Below are 23,329 nucleotides of genomic sequence, written 5' to 3'. Positions count from 1 at the left end.
CTGCCCATTCACCGCACAAGATGTTGTGCCCCTAGAGAATCTTACCCCATAAATTGTTAAGCGGGTTCTCCCGGGTATGGTAATGCCTTACTTGTGGCCATAAATTGCTGTTTGGGCACACTGTAGGGCTAAGAAGGGAAAGACCGCCATTTTGAGCATGGATTTTGCTTGGCAGTTGTTCTGTTTGGGGTATTGCTGGTGTTTCAGTTTATAATGTGGTGGCATATGTAATCTGTGCGGAGTACATCAGGGCATAATAAGAGGGTATAATAATGGGGTAAATAATACAATTGTCCATAGATGTGTGTTACGCTGTGAAGCGATCCATTATGCGCAGGCCGGTTTCACACTGATAAACGGTTTTCTTTCTTATCCCCCTTTTGTAGCACCTTTTGGGGACTTTTCTCCTTCGTAGTTTGGGAAATATTACTGGGAAAGTTTTGCGCTGGTATAATACGGGCGCCCTCGCTTCCAGCGGATGTGCGATGTCCCTTCCCTTTCCTAGTTCCTAAATACTAGGGCCCTGAAACTGAAGGAATGTTCCCCTCCGGCCTGCGCATTGAGATGTTTTTTCATCACCGCATGACTAGTGCCGTAACTTTTTTGTTTTTCAGTTGATTGAGCGGTGTGCAGGCTTGTTTTTTGCGAGACGGGCTGTAGATTTTATTGGTACCATTTTGGAACACATACGACTTTTTGATCACTTTTTATTTCATTTTTTGGTAAAGGAAATTACCAAAAACAAGCAATTCTGGAATAGTTTTTTATTGGGTTTTTTTTTCGGCATCCACAGTGCGCCCTAAATTACATGTTAGCTTTATTCTGCGGGTCGATACGATTACGGCGATACCAAATTTATATAGTTTTTTTTTATGTATTGCAGCTTTTGCACAATAAAATCACTTATTTTATAAAATCATTTGTTTTCTGTGTCGACATATTGTAACACCCATAACTTTATTATTTTTGAGTGCACAAAGCGGTGTCAGGGATTATTTTTTGCGGGACGGATTGTCGTTTTTTATTAGTACTATTTTGGAGTAAATGTGACTTTTTGATCACTTTTTATAGCATTTTTTGGAAGGAGATGTGACCTAAAAACAAAGATTCTGCCGTTTTTCATGTTTTTTTTTACGGCGTTCACCGTGCGGGATAAATAACATAATTTTTTTGTAGTTTGGGTCGTTACGTACGCGGCGATACCAATTATGTATAGGTTTTTTTTATGTATTGCGGCTTTTGCACAATAAAATCACTTATTTTATAAAATCATTTGTTTTCTGTGTCGCCATATTCTAAGACCCATAACTTTTTTATTTTTGCGTGCACAAAGCGGTGTCAGGGATTATTTTTTTGTGGGACGGATTGTCGTTTTTATTAGTACTATTTTGGAGTAAATTTGACTTTTTGATCACTTTTTATAGCATTTTTTGGAAGGAGATGTGACCTAAAAACAAAGATTCTGGCGTTGTTTTTCATGTTTTTTGTTTATTACAGCATTCACCGCGCGGGATAAATTACATAATTGTTTTGTAGTTTGGGTCGTTACGGACACGGCGATACCAATTATGTATAGTTTTTTTAATTTTTACGGTTTTTCCCATAATGAAAGACTTACTATGGGAAAAAAGTGAGTTTAGCTTTATTTTTATTTGAAATGTGTGTGTTTTTATTGTTTTACCACATTTTATTACCTCTTTTTTACTTTTTTGACTTGTCCCATTAGGGGACATGAGGGCCTGATGCCCCGATCGCTACTCTAATACACTGCACTACATACGTAGTGCAGTGTATTAGCGCTGTCAGTTATTCACTGACAGCAAGCCTATGAGGACACGCCGCATTTTCTGGAATTTTCTGGCGTCCGATTGCCACAGCAACCCAGCGATTGCATCACTGATTTGCCGGTCGGGTGAAAACCTATCAGATGCTGCGCTCTATTGAGCGCAGCATCTGAGGGGTTAATCTGCCGGATCGGAGAATAGCTCCGGTACTGGCAGTTACAGGAGGGTGCCAGCTGTATAATACAGCTGTCACCCCGCGGTGATGGTGCCAGCTCTGCTTCTGAGCCCGCACCATCACTGCGCCGTACCTATACGGCGCTTTGCGGGAAGCACCTCCCGACAGCGCCGTATATATACGGCGGATGTCGGGAAGGGGTTAATTGAATAAAGTTCAGGTTAATGAAAAAGTGCATGCCATTCTAAGTAGAGTGGTATGAGTTCCAAGAATGGGGTCCTGGGTTCAAATCCAACCAAGGACAACATCTGCATGGAGTTTGTATGTTCTCCCCGTGTTTGCGTGGGTTTCCTCCGGGTACACCAGTTTCCTCCCACACCCAAAAACATACCGATAGGGAATTTAGATTGTGAGCCCCAATGGGGACAGTAAATGAGGACATCTGTACAGTGCTGCAAAATATGTTGGCGCTATATAAGTAACGGAAATAAATAAATAAGAATCAGAGATTTTGGAAATGGATTTGGATATGGAGGTTATGTGCTACCCTGTCAAGCCCCTGTGAATGTGCCCTTTATGTTTATTATATTATTTAAATGATCGGATCCTCCAAAATCATTCATACGATTTAATGGAAAAAATAGACTGAAAACTCCTCCATTAGACATTGGAGACCTGTGTGCTCATAAATACCACAGCATTATGTTATTTTTTAAAAAGAAAATAGGTATTGTGCATAAGTGTGTATTCACTGTACATAGTGTATTGTATCTGTATAATCACAAAAACCTGAAAGGGCTGTTTTTTTAAATAAAATGCTCTTTTATGGGTGATGCCATATCAAGTCAGATCCTACTTGCCATTTTTGTTGTAGAAGTCTGAATATAAAACCACACATTTATATTGCAATCTGGATTGATAAAGATGAACACACATTTGTATAAATTTGCTTTAAAATAAGAAAACATATATATTTTGCCTCTCATATGACTATAAGATTGTACGCATATAGTTAAAAAATTGCCAAGCAATCTTACCTTCATCTCTCCGGCATACATTCACCTTCATGGTATTGTGAGCTTTGACCAAATTGTGGAGTTTTTTAGATTGCTATTAAGTAAAAACACAAAAAATACAGGTCAAGGTCACAATTCTAGTGAGTGTGTGTGTGTGTGTGTGTGTGTGTGTGTGTGTCTATATATATATATATATATATATATATATATATATATATTTAATTATTTATTATTACATATATAGCACCAAGATATTCCCCAGTGACATCACTCACATCAGTCTCTGTGACCCTATACCTAACCGTACAGCTCCTTAATACAGATCCCTGCTGTACAGGCACCCTCAGACTCCACATATATGGAGATATTCTCCCCTAGAATGAATGATTTTACAGGAATGATCTCCATACAGACCTAATCCGACGGAGCATGTGACAATTTTTTTCCATAGTTTTTTTTTACGAACGAACTATCCATTTGAGGATAGTTACTGGATATAAGTGCATGGTGCTTAGTATAGCATACAACAGGCCATGAGTAAGGACGTGGCATAAGTTTGAAACGCGTAGGCTAACTGTTTTGCAACCAACCCCATGGGCAACTTACAAAGCGCTGGTTCCAGATCTTTTCCTTTCTGCTTTCTTTATGAACTAAAGTCTTCTGTAAACGTAAAATTTTAGGCATGTGGTGATACAGTATACATGTCTCTCCATGACCGCTGTATAAAGGCTCTGTAAAAACCGGCGCCATAATACAAACATGTACATGAGGCCATAGCCCACTGGAGGAAACTAGTAACCATAGAAAACACAACACAAACAGAACATATAAATTCCATGCAGATATTGCCCGTGATCAGATTTAAACTGATCATGGGCCACCGTGCTGCCCTGCCTCCTTCCAAAAACCTAAATTGATATTGTGTCTTCTATTGTTTCTCTTTTTCTATTATAAAATAAACAGTGTTACTTTCCTAATCAGTATACCTGTCTTAGTTCCATGAGCGATAAGGTGATCGTACAAAAACACAAGAGGAGGATGGCAATGGCATAGCCCAGGTACCCTTCAGCCAGCCACAGGACTACAGTGAAGAATTGGTACACATAAAATAGATTTAACACCTGTGTATGAAAGAAATAATACCATCATTGCCCTTATTCATTTCTGTAACTCTTCAGTCTTTAAAATTAAATCCCAAGGACCATTTATGTATACATACTTTGTTTATCAATAATTTCCAAAGCGGAGCCACTTCAACTTCAATAGTGTTATGTCCACATACTAGTCTCCTATAAGAATGATTTTTTTTTTTAATGAAATGTATTAAGCTATGAATTTAATCAACCCATTCTTTTCCAAAGAGGCTAAAAAAAACATTATCTTCCATTTAACAATCTATGCTATGCAAAATAGCGCTCCTCCAGAAGGAAGAAAACTGTCTGTTTAGTGCCATGTCTTTCTAAAGTCATGTTTCAAAGTTGGAGTAGGCAACCTTGGTGAGGCAGAGATCTACTGTAATAATATAGACGGTCCCAAGGTCTTCAGTAAAAAAAATTCACAGTAAAGAAGCGACCCTGTTTATGATGTATACAGTATACAGGCTGCTATTTTCACATAATGATTTTGATTTTTCATAAACATACATGTTCCTATCATTGTAAATCAGCAAATCTTTTCTTATTTTTTATTTATTTTAAATGGAGTAGAAACACAGCATGTTTTCACCAAAAAAACTAATTTGTTTGAGTAGAGAAGGAAAGAATGTAAAACAAAAACAGAGGCTTCCTGTGGAAACAATTACTACTGCTTTAGTCCAAAACTTGTGGACTGATGTGCCCACATAGTTTAAATAAGGTATCCGTGATCTAGTCAGGACTAGTCAAAGATCTACCAGTAGACCTCAATCTACTGGTTGCCAACCTAGGCTTTAAAGGGACAGACATTGACTTACAGGGTTGTCACCTATAGATGGCACTATATAGACAGATTTCTACTTTTAGAAGGAGAGCAGTTTTGCATACTTTTTTCATGGATCATTGGCGCAAGGGGAATTAGTACCTTCCAAGAGGAAAAATGTATGCTGAATAGTAAAGAAGCGTAAGAAAGTGTCATAAAGAGAAAAAAAACAATGTAGATAAAAAGCCACTGTTCTGCTCACCTTACAGAGTTGTGCTATGGATGGGCACAACTCCATTGTCAGCTTATAGTAGAGGCGTGGCTATGCTGCTACTACCGTATGTTTGACTTATAAACCAATGGGCAGTGTTCCCTATAAGGTGCGCGGCTGCGATCCCTCCACTGTCCGCCCGCTTACTAAAGTTTAAAGCCCGCGCACACTCAGGGGCGGCGGGTGGTTGAAGTGGCATCGCTTGCACCGGAGGGGGCTACGGTGCTAGCAACAGCCAGATTCACTTTAATGTACGTACTCAGGACGCAGATACAAATGAATACTATAGGCTGCAAGCCACGTCAGGCCTGCATCCTATAAGGTGCTGGGAAGACTCCCTGTGAAGGCCGGCGTGATAACGTCACATCATCATGCCAGTTTGCTTATGCGTCTTGCCCAAGTGGCAGTGCAGCACTTCGTCAGTCGCGGGAGCGGGGCAGGTTGAGTAGAATATTTTTTTTTTAGGGGGCTGTGTGGCAATATACAGGGCGGGGGGAATTGATATATAGAACTATATACAAGGGGAAGGGGGGCTGTGTAGCACTATACAGGGGGAGAGGGAATTGCTGTGTGGCAGTATATACAGGGGGAATTGCTTTGTGGCAGTATATACAGGGGGAGAGGAGATTGCTGTGTGGCATTATATACAGGGAGGATTGCAGTGTAGCACTATATACAAGGGGAGGGGGGATTGCTGTGGGGCAGTATATACAAGGGCAGGGGGCTGTGTGGCAGTATATATAAGGGGAGGGGTATTGATTTGTGGCTGTATATACAAGGGGAGGGGGGATTGCTGTGTGGCAGTATATATACAAGAGGGGGGATTGCAGTGTAGCACTATATACAAGGGGAGGGGTGATTGCAGTGTAGCACTATGTACAAGGGGAGGGGGGATTGCTGTGTGACAGTATATACAAGGGGAGGGGGATTACTGTGTGGCAATATATACAAGAGAAGGGTGATTGCTGTGTGGCAGTATATACAAGTGGAGGGGGGATTGCTGTGTGGCAGTATATACAAGGGGAGTGGGGATTGCTGTGTAGCAGTATATACAAAGGGAGAGGGGATTGCGGTGTGGCAGTGTTTACAGGGGGGATTGCTGTGTGGCAGTATATACAGGGGGAGAGGGTGGCAGTGTAGCACTATATACATCGGGAGGCAGGATTGCTTTGTGGCAGTATATACAAGCAGAGGGGCGATTGCTGTGTGGCAGTATATACAAGGGGAGGGGGGATTGCTATGTAGCACCATATACAAGGGGAGGGGGGATTACTGTGTAGCACTATATACAAGGGGAGGGGGGATTGCTGTGTGACAGTATATACAAGGGGAGGGGGGATTTCTGTGTGGCAGTATATACAACGGGAGGGGGATTGCTGTGTGGCAGTATATACAGGGGGGATTGCTGTGTGGCAGTATATACAGGGGGAGAGGGGAGCTGTGTGGCAGTATATACAGGGGGGATTGCTGTGTGGCAGTATATACAAGGGGAAGGGGGATTGCTGTGTAGCAGTATATACAAGGGGATAAGGGGATTGCTGAGTGGTAGTATATACAGGGGGGATTGCAGTGTAGCACTATATACAAGGGGAGGGCGGTTGCTGTGTGGCAGTCTAAACAAGGGGAGGGGGATTGATGTGGCAGTATATACAAGGGGGCTCTGTATTACATTACCTACAGGGGTGCTGCATGGTGCTTTCTACAGGGGCCTCTGCATGGCACTATCTACAAGGGTGTTGTGCGGCACTGTCTACAGGGGGATGTGTGATGCTATCTACATGGGAGCTGTGTTTGGCGCTATCTACACGGGTCTGTGTGTGATGCTATCTACAGGCGGGGGTGTGGCATTATCTACAGGGGGTCTGTGTGGCACTATCTACAGGGGGTCTGTGTGGTGCTATCTACAGGGGGGCTGTGTGGAAATATCTACAGGGGGGCTGTGTGGAAATATCTACAGGGGGGCTGTGTGGAAATATCTACAGGGGGGCTGTGTGGAAATATCTACAGGGGGCTGTGTGGAAATATCTACAGGAGGGCTGTGTGGAAATATCTACAGGGGGGCTGTGTGGAAATATCTACAGGGGGGCTGTGTGGAAATATCTACAGGGGGGCTGTGTGGAAATATCTACATGGGGGCTGTGTGGAAATATCTACAGGGGGCTGTGTGGAAATATCTACAGGGGGCTGTGTGTGGCCGTATCTATAGGGAGGGGGTGTAGGGCTATCTACAGGGGGTCTGTGGCGCTATCTACATGGGCACTGTGAGGCGCTATCTACAGGGGGTCTGTGTGGCGCTATCTACAGGGGGGCTGTGTAGCGCTATTTATAGGGTGTGTGGCACTATCTACAGGGGGTCTGTGTGGTGCTATCTACAGGGGCGCTGTGTGGCACGATCTACAGGGGTCTGTGTGGCGCTATTTACAGGGGGTCTGTGTGGCGCTATCTACAGGGGGTCTGTGTGTGGCAGTTTCTATAGGGAGGGGGTGTAGCACTATCTAAAGGGGGTCTGTGTGGCGCTATCTACATGGGCGCTGTGAGGCGCTATCTACAGGGGGTCTGTGTGGCGCTATCTACAGGGGGGCTGTGTGGCGATATTTATAGGGGTGTGTGGCGCTATTTACAGGGGGCTGTGTGGCACTATCTACAGGGGGTCTGTGTGACGCTATCTACAGGGGAGCTGTGTGGCGCGATCTACAGGGGTCTGTGCGGCGCGATCTACAGGGGTCTGTGCGGCGCTATCCACAGGGGTGCTGTGTGGCGCAATCTACAGGGGTCTGTGTGGAGAAATCTACAGGGGACTGTGTGGAGCAATCTACAGGGGACTGTGTGGAGCAATCTACAGGGGACTGTGTGGAGCAATCTACAGGGGACTGTGTGGAGCAATCTACAGGGGACTGTGTGGAGCAATCTACAGGGTTGGCTGTGTGGTGCTATCTACAGGGGGTCTGTGTGCTGCTATCTACAGGGGGTCTGTGTGCTGCTATCTACAGGGGGTCTGTGTGGCGCTATCTATAAGGGCAGTGGGGTAATGAGGGATTCTTTCATTGATGCCTATAATTGGTGTTTATGACTAATTAACTAGTAATATTATAGTATTTAAAAAAGTAATTAAAACTAATTTAAAATATATTTTCTTCTTCTCTTATTTAGTTAGCTATATTAGCGTTTTATTGGGGTATTACTTTTGGTCATCAGATCGCCCACCATTGATGGAGACTTTCCCTGCTCCCTAACTGCTCTGCTCAGGAGCTGCTAAGACTTAGAGGGAACATTGCCAGTGGGCCCTAATATCCGGTAAAATATAAATGCACGAAGAAGATACATTATGTCAGGATAGTGTTGCCCAGTAATAAGTCATGTGAGTCACAGGATCATTCTTTTAAAATGTATTTAACAAGACTATGCATTTTGCAGTCCTAGACCAGATGAAGCCAGTACGTCTCCAAAACGTACTCTATTCAAATGATGTTTTTAAGAGCAATCCTGTGATTCATATCACTTTGAAATTACTGGGCTATGCCATTCCGAAACACCTTATCTTATTTTCGTATTTAGGCCTCATGCACACGACCGTAGCCATGTGCACGGCCGTGATTTTCGGGTCGGCCGGCAGCGGACTGTCAGCCGCGAGCCGTCCGCAAATCGCGGGCTATGCACATGGCTGCGGCTATTATTTTCAATAAGCCGGGACCGCAGAAGACGGACGTAATAAGACATGCCCGTTCTTTCTGCAGTGCGGGCTCCTGGGCCATGCACGGACCGTGGAAACCACGGTCGTGTGCATGGCCACATAGGAATGAATGGGGCCGCAATTCTCCCATGGATTTTCGGGGGAATTGCGGCCGCAAAAGCACGTTCGTGTGCATGAGGCCTTAGGTTCGTGTTAATCCGGAATCTTAGACTTACATTGAAAGCTTGTAAAATTTGCACAGATTCTGTGTTCCAGGGTTTAGATTCTTCTAGCCTTATAATAATATAAAGTTATGTTCAGCTTAATATTATTAATTAATTGGTAATAACAAATTAGTAGTTTGAGCAAATAGTATTTGATATAGCCGTTAACATTTCAGATAACTGCATAGCAAACTGCCATTTTATATATTTGAAAGAATATTGTTCAGGACGTAAAATTAATACATTACCATGTGAGATGTTGAATTGTTGTTTGTTAGAGCCTCAAGCATTAAAGTACTTCTTACAGTACCTGATATCTTGTTCTTCTTTTTTCAGACCAGATCCATATTTTGTATGTATGCTATTACAAGAGTGTTCTTCCTCCAAAGTTCTAGAATTTCAATAATATTGTATGCAGAAAAGATAGATAGAAAAATAGACTGTGCATTTATTTTTATATTATTGCCTTATAAATATCTATAAAAAGTCCCTGCTTGCCTAGAATAATAATATTTTATGGAAAGAAAATATAGTATTTCCAAAATTGAGGCAATATGGCTGCAAACAAACCAAAAGATAAGGCTACCTATGGACTGAATTTAGAGAATGAAAGATAAAGCCATGATTTCTATGTGGTCGGGAATTCTATTTTTTATCATCCCAAAATTAAAACATCACTGTAACTAAATATAGTATAAGATTAACACTACTAAACCAATTATCTTAATAATAATAATCGATTAAATTATACTACCGAAACATTTTAGACCGTCACACGTACCCAATTTTCTCAAATTTCTTTTTAGAATGATCCCAGACATATCGAAGTTTCTGTACCCGTAAGAATTTTACCTGTAAAGGCAAATGTGTCTTTATCATAAAATTGAAGGTAAATGAAAGTGAGAATAAACTAGATCTCAAACTGTTCTTGTTGCATTGCTTGAGAGCTAAGCTAATATTTACTCAAATCTAATCTTCCAATTCACTAGGAGGCAAAAAGCTAATGGTATAGACATGAAGCCCATGGCTTAATTTCTATACTATAAAAAATACATTAAAAAAATGTAAAGATCAGCAGCACATCATAAATCCCAAAACCATAGGAAAGGAAGTTTTCATAGTATACAAATTTGGTGCAAGCCGGTGTCAAGCTGTAGACACTCCAACACAAATATTCTTGAGTCTAAATGTCGCTATGTTAAGGTGAAATAAAAGGCTTCTCTTTGCTTTACTATTTCAAGAACTTGTGCTGCGTTTTTTTTTCCAGACATGGTCATTGAATTGGTTTTGGAGTGGCTTTACTATTTCAAGAACGTGTACTGCATTTCTCTTTATAGGACTTCAGAGAGCCTTGCAAAACTGCACACAGGTACTATGATATGGTATCTTTGTTAAATCAATGAACTGGTATTATTAAATGTTCAGTTGGGTATGTGTGTTTTGTCTTCGCTTTCCTGGATGTGAATCTGAATTCTGGTTAAGTTCAGTACCATTGAATGTTATTTCCACATTGCGTAGTTAGGAGTATCGATTTTAGTGCTTCTGGTGTATAAACTAGTTAGATTTCTCCATGCTCATACTCCTGCAACATACTTCGCAGAATGTTCTCAGAGATAATATGAGCTTTCATCCCACTGCTATTGTTTGTACCAAGTCAATGAGGTCAAAATATCTGGCATCTTAGCAGTTTTCTGTTGCAATCGCTTCTCGTGCCAAGTTTTCAGGTCTTACTGCATTCTTTTGGCATATACAGTGAAGGCAATAAGTATTTGATCCCTTGCTGATTTTGTAAGTTTGCCCACTGTCAAAGACATGAACAGTCTAGAATTTTTAGGCTAGGTTAATTTTACCAGTGAGAGATAGATTATATAAAAACAACAACTGAAAATCACATTGTCAAAATTATATATATTTATTTGCATTGTGCACAGAGAAATAAGTATTTGATCCCTTTGGCAAACAAGACTTAATACTTGGTGGCAAAACCCTTGTTGGCAAGCAAAGCAGTCAGACGTTTTTTGTAGTTGATGATGAGGTTTGCACACATGTTAGATGGAACTTTGGCCCACTCCTCTTTGCAGATCATCTGTAAATCATTACGTTTCGAGGCTGTCACTTGGCAACTCGGATCTACAGCTCCCTCCTTAAGTTTTCGATGGGATTAAGGTCTGGAGACTGGCTAGGCCACTCCATGACCTTAATGTGCTTCTTTTTGAGCCACTCCTTTGTTGCCTTGGCTGTATGTTTCGGGTCATTGTCACGCTGGAAGACCCAGCCACGAGCCATTTTTAATGTCCTGGTAGAGGGAAGGAGGTTGTCACTCAGGATTTGACGGTACATGGCTCCATCCATTCTCCCATTGATGCGGTGAAGTAGTCCTGTGCCCTTAGCAGAGAAACACCCCCAAAACATAATGTTTCTACCTCCATGCTTGACAGTGGGGACGGTGTTCTTTGGGTCATAGGCAGCATTTCTCTTCCTCCAAACACGGCGAGTTGAGTTAATGCCAAAGAGCTCAATTTTAGTCTCATCTGACCACAGCACCTTCTCCCAATCACTCTCAGAATCATCCAGATGTTCATTTGCAAACTTCAGACGGGCCTGTACATGTGCCTTCTTGAGCAGGGGGACCTTGCGGGCACTGCAGGATTTTAATCCATTACGGCGTAATGTGTTACCAATGGTTTTCTTGGTGACTGTGGTCCCAGCTGCCTTGAGATCATTAACAAGTTCCCCCCGTGTAGTTTTCGGCTGAGCTCTCACCTTCCTCAGGATCAAGGATACCCCACGAGGTGAGATTTTGCATGGAGCCCCAGATCGATGTCGATTGACAGTCATTTTGTAGGTCTTCCATTTTCTTACTATTGCACCAACAGTTGTCTCCTTCTCACCCAGCATCTTACTTATAGTTTTGTAGCCCATTCCAGCCTTGTGCAGGTCTATGATCTTGTCCCTGACATCCTTAGAAAGCTCTTTGGTCTTGCCCATGTTGTAGAGGTTAGAGTCAGACTGATTAATTGAGTCTGTGGACAGGAGTCTTTTATACAGGTGAACATTTAAGACAGCTGTCTTTAATGCAGGCACCAAGTTGATTTGGAGCGTGTAACTGGTCTGGAGGAGGCTGAACTCTTAATGGTTGGTAGGGGATCAAATACTTATTTCTCTGTGCACAATGCAAATAAATATATATCATTTTGACAATGTGATTTTCTGTTTTTTTTTAAATATAATCTATCTCTCACTGGTAAAATTAACCTAGCCTAAAAATTCTAGACTGTTCATGTCTTTGACAGTGGGCAAACTTACAAAATCAGCAAGGGATCAAATACTTATTTCCTTCACTGTACCTACCTCTGTGTGAAATGCTAGACTATGTGGTTCTATTTGTCAGCACTAGCGATATTTCATGTAATTTATCAGAGAGCATTTATAAGTAAGGGAATGGACATGGCTGGGTATAAAAAAAGGCAATATTATTATAAGTTTGCAGGTGTTTAACATATCACTTAATACTTAGTACTTCATTATAAAGTGATGCAAAAGATTGATTCACCTTTCCACAGATCAATTATAAAGATTAAATAAATGTCCGACAGATGCAGGTCCCACCACTTGGACCCATACCTATCTGTAGAAAGAGGGCTCCTGCCGCACGCCAGTCCTACCTTGTCCTGCTGTCACTGCTCTAAGGTGCATCTATCGTACATTTTTGGTATATCCTGTAGATGTGCTATAAATGTTTGAGATGGGAAAATCATGTATAATACATCCCTACTGTTGTTGCAAAAAACATAGATATTCTCTGTTACTTCACATAAGGAGGGGTATTTATCAAATAACTGTATTTTATTGTCAAAGATTTAAAGGTGTTGCCTAAAATGAGAAAAAATTGTGTTTTTCCCAGAAAAAGTGCCACTCATGTCTAAGGGCTGTGTCTGGTACTGCAGCTCGGCCCCAATCACTTGGATACAGTGTTGGACTGATGATCCTCAGCCCACCAGAGGAAACTATTCACCCTTGTGCATGTCTACTTTTAATTACATTATAAATGATGATGATCAGGGCAGTACTACCGTCAGGGGCCAGCCACATGGCTGAATAAAGGGGCCCATCCTACTTGCGGTACCCCACCGCCGCGGCACCCCCCACCACCACGACCCTCCCCTCGCGGCACATGTTATACCTATCTACCTATCTATCGAATATCCATCTATCTATCTATCTACAGATGTATCCATCTTTATCTTGATAACTTGCTGCAGCGTTATATGACACAACAAAAGCCAGTGAAAAAGTGAAGATAAAGGATCTTGCCACTGTGTATTTAATGCGTAACAAGTCAAGATAAAGACGGCTACATTTGTATCTCATATCTATTCTATCTATGTCATATCTATCTATGTCATATCTATCTATCTCATACAGAGCCGATTCGAGCTTTTCTGCTGCCTGAGGCGAAAATTTAAATGGCGCCCCCCAGATTTTGATTGACATCCCCCTGGCTGTTCTACATCAATAGCAGCTTCCTCCAACTCTTGCGGATGTGCCATTTACTTGTACTCACCTGGCATGCGCGGTGCAGCTGGGCAGAATACACCTCGCTGCATGGTGTGTGCCTAAGTAGTACAAGGCAATGGCGCATCCAAGAAAGTTGGAGGAGACTGGTAGTGATGTATAACAGCCAGGGAGATGTCAATCATGCACGGAAAGGTGGGTTTGGAGGCAGGACCATGTGACCCTTCAGGATAGCGGCACCGCCCCACGACCCTTTGATGAGTAATTAGCATATAGCATGCGTCATTTTAAAAGTTGATTTTATAAATTTTGCTGCATCTGAAAAAAACATACAGGGGAATGTTTGTAAATATTGCCAGGTCATGTATTATGGTGGCGGTTCAAGGGGTTAAAACTACCTGACATGTTTCCATTAACCCCTTCCGGATGCAGACATTTTTCGGATTTTCACTTTTTTGTTTTTTCCTCCCCACCTTCCAAAAGTCATAACTCTTTTATTTTTCCATCAATATTGGCGTATGAGGGCTTGTTTTTTGCGGGACAAGTTGTAGATTTATTTTGTACCATATAATGTAGTGGGAAACGGGAAACAAAATATATGTGTGGTGGAATAGGAAAAAAAACAGCGATTCCTCAACCTTTTGGGCGGTTTTGTTTTTACAGCGTTCACCGTATGGTAAAAACAGCATGTTAACATTCTGCGGGTCAATATGATTACAGTGATACTAAATTTATATTGTTTTCTTTATGTTTTACTACTTTTACAAGGAAAAAACTGATTGTTAAAATAAAATTTGAGTTTTGTCCACACATTCTGAGAGCCATAACGTTTTTATTTTTCTGTCGATTTATCCGTGTGAGGGCTTATTTTTTGTGGGGCGAGTTGCAGTTTATATTGGCACCATTTTGGTGTACGTGAGACTTTTTGATCACTTTTTATTTAATTTTTTGTGGAAGAAGAAGGGACCAAAAAACAGCAATTCTGATGTTTTGAATTTTTTTTTTACGTCGTTCGCCGTGCGGACTAAATATTGATATATTGTAATAGTTCAGAATTTTACGGACGCGTCGATACCAGTTATGTTAGCTTTGACATTTTTTTACATTGTGCTTGAGGGAAAATGGGAAAAGGTTTTTTTTTTTTAGCTTTTAATTTTTACATTTTTTCTTATTTGTTAAAAAAACTTTATTTTACAATTTTTTATTTTTTTTACTTGTCCCCCTAGGGGACTTTAACCAGCGATCGTTAGATCGCTTGCACGATAAACTGCAATACTAATGCATTGCAGTATATCGCATTTCTGACAGTCTCTTATGAAGCCTTGCCAGAGGCAGAGCATCATAGGAGTACAAAGATGGCGGACCTCGGGGACTTAGTCAGGCCCCCAGGCAGCCGTGCCAACCAACCGCTTCCCCCCGATCTCGCCACGGGGGGGCCGTTGGGACGTTACAGGGGGTCGCCCCCCTGTTTTTAGTAACTTAAATGGCACAATCTCTATTGAAAGCGGCATTTAACGGGTTAAACAATCGTGATCGCGCTCGAAAGGGATCCCGCTCGTTACCCGGAAGTGTCAGCTGTAAGACACAGCCAACACACTCGCTCTATGGAGCGGTCTCAGCCCGTGAGCCCGCTCCATATTCTCCCACCCGGCATGCGCCGTATATATACGGCGGATGTCGGGAAGGGGTTAAATCTGCCCTACAATTTTGTTACTATAAATATATTCTATATCATTACAGCATCGGAAACAAGCCCTGACATACGGCACCAGAACAAAACTCAGTACATATATACAGCACCAGAACAAAGCTCAGTACATATATTCAGCACCAGAACCAAGCTCAGTACATATATACAGCACTAGAACAAAGCTCAGTACATAAATTCAACACCAGAACGAAGCTCAGCACATAAATATAGCACCAGAACCAACACCAGAACCAAGCTCAGTACATAAATACAGCACCAGAACCAAGCTCAGTACATAAATACAGCACCAGAACAAAGCTCTGTACATAAATACAGCATTAGAACCAAGATCAGTACATAAATACAATACCTGAACTTTGCTCAATACATAAATACAGCACCAGAACAAAGCTCAGTACATAAATACAACAGCAACACAAATACAGCTGAATTTAGTGCAACCCCTGCCATATAGGTTTGTGTGACGTAAAACTACAGCTCCCAGCATGGTCCGAACAACGGTAAGGATATGTTGGTAGTTGCTGCTTCACAAAAAAACAATCATACCAACTGTCATCTCGCTGCAGATCATATAGTGACTACAGTATGGCAGAATAAACATTTATGTTTAGTGACTCGCAGATTCTATTTGTTCTTTTTCTCTTTTCTTGTCCATCCGGTCCAGAACTCAAGACGACTTCTCCCAGCCACAGACCATTTCTACAGTTATCAGCTCAGATGTGTTCAGCTTCTCACTTCAAACATTTCTGCACCTATAAACGAAGATAAAATTCTAATGATGCCACACACTACACCCCTAAATATAATAGCGCCATACACTGCACTTCTAATTATAATAGTACCATATACTGTCCCTGATTATAATAGCACCATACACTGTGTCCCACACATAGAATGATAGCTGTAGATAGTGACCCCATAGAGCCCCATAGAGCCCCCGTAGATAGCCCCATAGAGCCCCCGTAGATAGTGCCCCCCATAGATCCCCCTGTAGACAGAGCCCCCCATAGATAGTGCCCTACATAGATCCCTCTGTAGATAGTGCCCTACATTGATTCCCCTGTAGATAGTGCCCCACATATAGCTCTCCCTGTAGATAGTGCCCTACATATAGCCCCTGTATATAGTGCCCTACATAAAGCCTCCCTGTAGATAGTGCCCTACATATAACCCCCTGTATATAGTGCCCCACATAAAGACCCCCTGCACATAGTGCCCTGTGTGTAGCCCCCTGAAAATAGTGCCCAACATATAGCCCCCCTGTATATAGTACCTCACATATTGCCCTCCAGTTTATAGTGCCTCACATATTGCCCCCCTGTATGTAGTGCCCCAGATATTGCCCACCTGTATATAGTGACCCACATAGCCCCCTGTTCCCTACATATAGCCCCCAATGTAGATAGTTCCCTATATATAGCCCCCTCTATAGATTGTGCCCAACATATAGCTCCCCCTGTATATAGTGCCTCAAATAGCCAGCCTGTATATAGTTCCCTACATATAGCCCCCAATGTAGATAGTTCCCTACTTATAGCCCCCTCTATAGATTGTGCCCAACATATAGCCCTCCCCTCCCCTCTTGTAGATAATGCGACACACACTTTTTAAAGAAAAAAACAACTTTACATACTCACCTCGATCCCGTTCCCATGCCGTCCTGTGTCAATGCAGGCCTGCTCTCTTCTGAGCAGGTCTGCAGGGGCTGAACGATGCAAGCAACAATGACGTCATCGCCCGCTTGCTTCGTAGAAAGGCTCTGATTGGCAGGTCAGAATGACTTGCCCCGCCAATCAGCGCCTTTCAACAATGGAAGCGGTGCACATCGTTGAAAGGCACTGATTGGCGGGGAAAATCATTCTGTCCTGCCAATCAGCGTCATTGTAAGGTGCTGAATGGTCAGGCAGGGATAGTGCCTGGCCATTTAGTGCTTTTGCATGTAACTGTATCTGTGTCATATAGACGCAGGTACAATTAGTGAAGGAGGGGGTGGTGGCGGCTGGTTTCAATGGTGCCACCGCCCCCTCAGAGAGGCAGCAGGTCGCCACCTGAGGCGACATGCTCATCTCGCCACACCGTCCATGAGGCGAGATGGGCATCTCGTATCAGGCGGCGCCCTGCTGCCTCTCTGAGGGGGCGGCAGCACCACTGAAACCAGCCACCACTACCACCCTCCTGCACTGTTATTGTACCTGCAGACTCAAATACATGCATACGTGCTGAATGGCGGGACACGTTCCTTGCCCCGCTATTCAGCGCCTTTCACTGATGTAAGCGCGTCATTGAATGACAACGCAACATTGAAAAGCGCTGATTGGCCGGGCAGAATGACTTGCCATGCCACTGAGCTACTTTTGACAATGCAAGCGGTGCAATGATGTCAACGTGCCGATTGCGTGGTTGAATGAACGGGCAAGGCAGCCTGCCAATCAGCGCCTTTCAACGATGCAACGTTAAAAGGCGCTTATTGGCCGGGCAGAATGACTTGCCCTGCTACTCAGCGCCGCGTCGTTCAGCCCCAGAAGACTTGCATCGCAAGAAGATGGCACGGGAACGGGTTAAGGGTTGTATGTAAAGTTTTTTTTTTGCTAAAAGTGTGAGGGGCTATATGTGCAGCACTATCTACAGGGGGTAGGGCTGTATGTGGGGGCTAGATGAGGAGCACTCTCTACAAAGGGGATATATATGGGGCACTTGGGGCACTATCTACAGGGGGTGGGTGCTATATGTGGGGGCTATATGAGGAGCACTATCTACAGGGGGTGGGGGCTATATGTGGAGCATTATCTACAGGGGGCTGTATGTGGGGGCTATATGTGGAGTACTATCTACAGGGGTGGGGGCTATATGTGAAGCACTATTTACAGGGGGTGGGGGCTATATGTGGAGCATTATCTACAGGGTGTAGGGGCTATATGTGGAGCACTATCTACAGTGTGTGTGTGTGTGTGTGTGTGTGTGTGTGTGTGTGTGTGTGTGTGTGTGTGTGTGTGTATATGTGTGACAGTTTATGGTGCTATTGTAATCAGGCACACAGTTTTATTATAATTAGAGGTGCAGTGTATGGTGCTATTATATTTAGGGGCGTAGTGTGTGGCACCATAAGAATTGTATCTACGCTTATAGGTGCAAAAATGTTTGAAAAGTGAGAACCTGAAGACAGCTGAGCCAAAACTGCTGAAATGGTCCATGGCCGGGAGAAGTCATCATAGAGATCTGGACCGGATGGTGAGTCACTTAATGAAAATGTTTATTCTGCCTCTAATCAATAATGTAGTCACTGTATAATCTGCAGCGAGATGATGGGTGGTATGATTTTTTTCTTTTTTTTTTGTGAGGCTGCTAGTGATGTATAGCAGCCTGGGGGGGGGGGGGCACCATTTCTGCGGCATTGATGCGGACAGTTGCGGAGGAATTCCGCCATGTGTGGTCATGCCCTTATAGAGGAAATCTAGAAATATTGCTTGAAAGTTAGTTAATAGTATGAAAAGTCCAGAACGCAAAGTAACCTTTTTTTTTTTTTAATTTCTACAGGTGGTTTTCAGTCAGCCTAATACTTAAATTGCTAAAGTTTGCATCTGTATGTGCTGTAACTAGAAACTCACAGATATCTCAACTTGGAAATTATAGTTTACAAACTTACATACACATTTTGCACATAGGTTTCAATGTATCCAGTATTACTTCTTTGCTCACAAGCTTCCCTGGGACTGATCTTCTTTCCACCAAATTAAAGGAGTTTTGCTACTATAAAACATGCAATGCATCTTAAAAGAATATGCCATAAATGTAGGATCAGTGGGATTATGACCACTAGGACCCCATTAGTCCCAAGAACAAGAATTCTCATCCCCCGTTTTTAGCAGAGAGGTGGCTGCGTATTAATGTTTTTTAATTAAAGTAAATGGGGAAATATGCAGACAGCCCAGCGTGCTTCCTTGCCAAAGTTTGTGCCATTTTCCCCTACTTTAAAATGCTTTAAAACATCAGCTTTTCTGCACGATATATAAATGACTTACTTTGACATCTGGCCTCTTTATTGCTCTATTCACTATGGAGTTTTTATCAGCGATGACAGAGAATTCTGAGTCACATAAAAGGAAGTCTTTAAAGTGGTCGAGGGTAATCCAGCGCACCTTCTTCCTAGTGTATTTTCTCCTTTCATCCTAAACAACAATATAGGAAATTGTGAAAAATATTCTAGAACGGTCTCTAAAGTGTAATAGCGAAATGCTATAACACTTAAATAATAAGCATGTATGGTGATTTATACCGCAACTTTCAAAATGCAACTGCACCCTAAAAAGTCATTATTGTAAAAGTCATGCAAACATCATATGATTTTCAACTTGATCACCCGTGGTCCATTAATACACCAAATATAGGGAGCACTGAGGTGTGCGTCAAAAATCTCTTAATGTTAATGCAATTTTTTCCTATTTTATATAAATGTTGGAGAGGTCAGACCTACTAGTGGCCCAAACGGCACAAAAAAATATTGTGCCATCCGGCGAACAGAGCCACCCACATAATACAGCAGACTCGTAGTTATGAGTCCGCTGTATTTATGCGGGGAGCGCCCCACTCTCTCCACACCTTTCACCAGTGACTAATGGGCTTCAGTGTATTTGCATGTATACAAGGCAGCCATTAATCACTGGTGAGAGGGGCAGGAGTAGGCCGGGAGAGGCTGAGGAGCTTTTCCCCTCATGAATACTTTAGAATCATGAATATTTATTTAAAATATTGTTTTGCTCCATTTGGGCTAATAGTAGATGGTACCTGTCCCCATACTGTTGACAGATTTGCTTTAATATTCTTTATTCAGACAGAATAAGCCAGACAGAGCAGTGGGAGAGGTGTTTTGCTGCAGCCAGTTGTCTTAAAGGAAGTATTTGTAAGAAAGAGGAATGGGGAATGGCTGATCTCCTGGGACACATTAAGATGTCTTCTTTAAATATTTAGCAGTTTTGATAGCATTATGAGATAGAATAGGATCAAAAGGAAAAGAGAATGACTAAGATAAAAAAATTGGGATATTTTCTATGTTTAGTGTTCTGTTAGTAAAATCATAATGAATATAATATTGTCTGAGACATGCAATATGCAGATTTCTAGACCACTAATACTCATATAATTTCACCACTTTCATCTAGATCAATACAATCCACTAGCATGAAATTTTATAAGTGATACAGTTATCTATCAATTCACTTGTGTCCCAGTTATCCATCAATTCACTCATGTGGCCCATGTTTCTATTGTCAGTACAACTGCTGTTATGTGTTTGAGAAAAAGATTGCTTCTGATAGGAGAAAATGTAAAATATAATAATGGGATTGATTCACACACACACACACACACACACACACACACACACACACACACACACACACACTTATATATGAAACATACGTTAAACTTGTCATTATTCATGTATCGATCACTTATGTATAACCTGGTCTGAAGTTCATGTGGGAAGAAGAACATGTGTCCTATGGATTCATCAGAACGGTTACAACAGCAAGAGATTAATATGTTGAAGTTTTGTGAGAAAATGACCAGTCAACTTAACCCCTTCCCGACATTTGTCGTATGGATACGTCATGGAAAGCTAGTGCTTCCCGCAATTTGCCGTATCCATACGACAAATGGTGGACCCCGGCTCAGAAGCTGAGTCGGTGCCACCATACCCGGGTGTCGGCTGCATGTTATAGCTGATGCCCTGGGGTAATGGCGAGGACCGAAGTTTGCTCCGATCCCCGCCATTAACCCCTTAAATGCAGCGGTCAAAAGCGATCGCTGCATTTAAGTTTCAGGGGTTCCGGTGGCTGCAATGGGAACCGGAGGCCTAATACTGGCCTCCTGGTATGGCTAGCATGGAAGCCCTGCAGGACCCGCCCGGCGGCGGAGCCTGAAAGGCTTCCGTAGCCAATGGCAAGATGGTGCCGGCTCAGGAGCTGAGACGGTGTCATCAGCGGTGGATCTCAGCTGTATATTACAGCTGACATCCACCTGTAATGACAGGAACTGGAGCTAGCTCCGATCCCTGCCATTAACCCCTTGGATGCAGCGATCGGAAGCGATCGCTACATCTTAGAGGATGCTTGCAGATCGCCAGCCCTGCCATGCATTCAGGGCTGGCAATTGCTGCTATGGCCTCCTGCTCTGCCATTACGGAAGCTGATTAGGCCCCGCTGGGAGGCAAAACCTAATCACAGTGAATGACTGACAGATCTAATACATTGCACTATATAGGTAGTGCAATGTATTAGAAAAAAAATTAACTGACAGTTGGACCTTCAATTCCCCTAGTGGGACTTGAAAAAAAAGTGTAAAAAAAGTATAAAAAAATTGTAGAAAAAATTGTTTTAAAACATAATAAATGTTTCAAGTAATAAAATAAAACACAATCGCCATGTTCACTTATCAAGTCCTTTATTATTGAAAAAACTAAATAAACCATACGTATTTGGTATCGCCGTGTCTGCAACGGCCTGAACTATAAAAATATTATGTTATTAATTCCCCGCGTTGAACGGCGTAAAAAAAAAAAACTTAAAAATCTATACCAGAATTTCTGTTTTTTGGTCACTTTGCCCTACAAATATTGGAATAAAAAGTGATCAAAAAGTCGCATGTATCCAAAAATGGTATTGTTATAAACTATAGCTCGTCTCGCAGAAAACAAGTCCTCATACAGCTCCGTTGATGAAAAAATTTAAACGTTATGGTTCTCAAAACTTGGCGGCAGAAAAAATACATTCTTTTTACAAAAGTAATTGTATTGTGAAAAAAGTGGTAAAACATAAAAAAGTGCTATAAATTAGGTATCGCTGGAATCGTACTGACGCGCTTAAAGTTAACATGTAATTTATAACGCATGGATGCTGTATAAAAAAAACCTAAAAAAAACTATGCCAGAATTGCAGTTTTTAAAATAAAAAAATAGGATAAAAAGTGATCATAAAGTTGCATGTACCTCAAAATGTTACCAATAAAAACGACAGCTCGTCCCGCAAAAAACAGCCCTCATTCCACTACGTCTATGAAAAAATACAATTACTTAAGGCTTCCATGAGGAAATAAAAAATATGCTGTTGTGCAGGCCCGAGGGGAACATTTCTTCTGTTTCAAGAGGCGAATTCTCAAGGCCCTAAAATTAGGGAACCAGCAAGGGGATGGCCAAAACATATCTGCTGGAAGCGAGGGTGCCGTATTATAGCAGGACAACACTTCACAGCAAAATTCCCCAAACTGCAAAGGTGCGGAGTGTGGACCAAAATGGGGATAAGGAAGGAGATTATCAGTGCGACACTGGCCTGAGCAGAAAGGATTCTTCACAGCATAACACACATCTATGGATTATTTTACTGTTTTTTTTTAACCCAATTATTATACCAGCTGACTATGCCCCTGATGTACTCTGCACAGCTTACATGTAACCCCACATTATGAACAGAAACACCAGCAATACTCAAACAAAATTACTACCAAGCAAATCCACACTCCAAAAGCCAAATGGTGCTCCCTCCCCTCTGAACCCTACAGCGTGCCCAAACAGCTGTTTACTTCCAGATATATGGCATCGCCATACCCGGGAGAACCCTTTTAACAATTTTTGGGATGTGTGTCTCCAGTGGCATAAGTTGGGCACAACATATTTGCCACTAAAATAGCATATCTAGGAAAAAATTAACATTTTTACACTGCACCTTCCGCAGCGCAATTATTTATGGAAAAGACCTGTGGGGTGAAAATGCTCAATAAAAACCACAGAAAAGGCCATACTCACAGATTAGGTGGTGGGTAAAATACCCGTTCCAAACAGGACGCAACCAGGTCAGAGAATGCTGTTGATGGGAAGTGCCCAGGTGTGTTTAAATAATGATAGCCACTCCCACTTACCTTGAGGGGAGTGGTGTGTTGGGCATGGAAGTAAATGTGTAATAATAATAAATAAATAATAAAGTACTGTGTATAGTGCACATGTGAGGTATAGGGGACATGACTAAGTGTAGTGTGTAGAAATCAGGGCTGTGAGTGAAACAAAAACGTGAGTGTAGT

The 23,329-nt window shown here is 42.2% G+C and overlaps 1 protein-coding gene across 1 annotated transcript in view; it reads right to left on the bottom strand.

The window, feature by feature from the left end:
• The window catches only part of LOC142760897 (putative cation-transporting ATPase 13A4), an 87,715-nt gene that overhangs the window by 49,088 nt on the left and 15,298 nt on the right, over positions 1–23,329 (bottom strand). The window contains exons 3-8 of the mRNA XM_075864067.1: positions 19,282–19,428; positions 9,818–9,888; positions 9,347–9,427; positions 4,195–4,264; positions 3,962–4,096; positions 2,997–3,069 (exon numbers count right to left, since the gene is read on the bottom strand). Coding sequence (XP_075720182.1) covers positions 2,997–3,069; positions 3,962–4,096; positions 4,195–4,264; positions 9,347–9,427; positions 9,818–9,888; positions 19,282–19,428 — 577 coding nt within the window. The remainder of the gene's footprint in view (positions 1–2,996; positions 3,070–3,961; positions 4,097–4,194; positions 4,265–9,346; positions 9,428–9,817; positions 9,889–19,281; positions 19,429–23,329) is intronic.

Source organism: Rhinoderma darwinii, chromosome 4 (genome assembly GCF_050947455.1).
Source record: "Rhinoderma darwinii isolate aRhiDar2 chromosome 4, aRhiDar2.hap1, whole genome shotgun sequence".
Taxonomy (NCBI): domain Eukaryota; kingdom Metazoa; phylum Chordata; class Amphibia; order Anura; family Rhinodermatidae; genus Rhinoderma; species Rhinoderma darwinii.
This window is presented reverse-complemented; position numbering and strand designations above follow the sequence as displayed.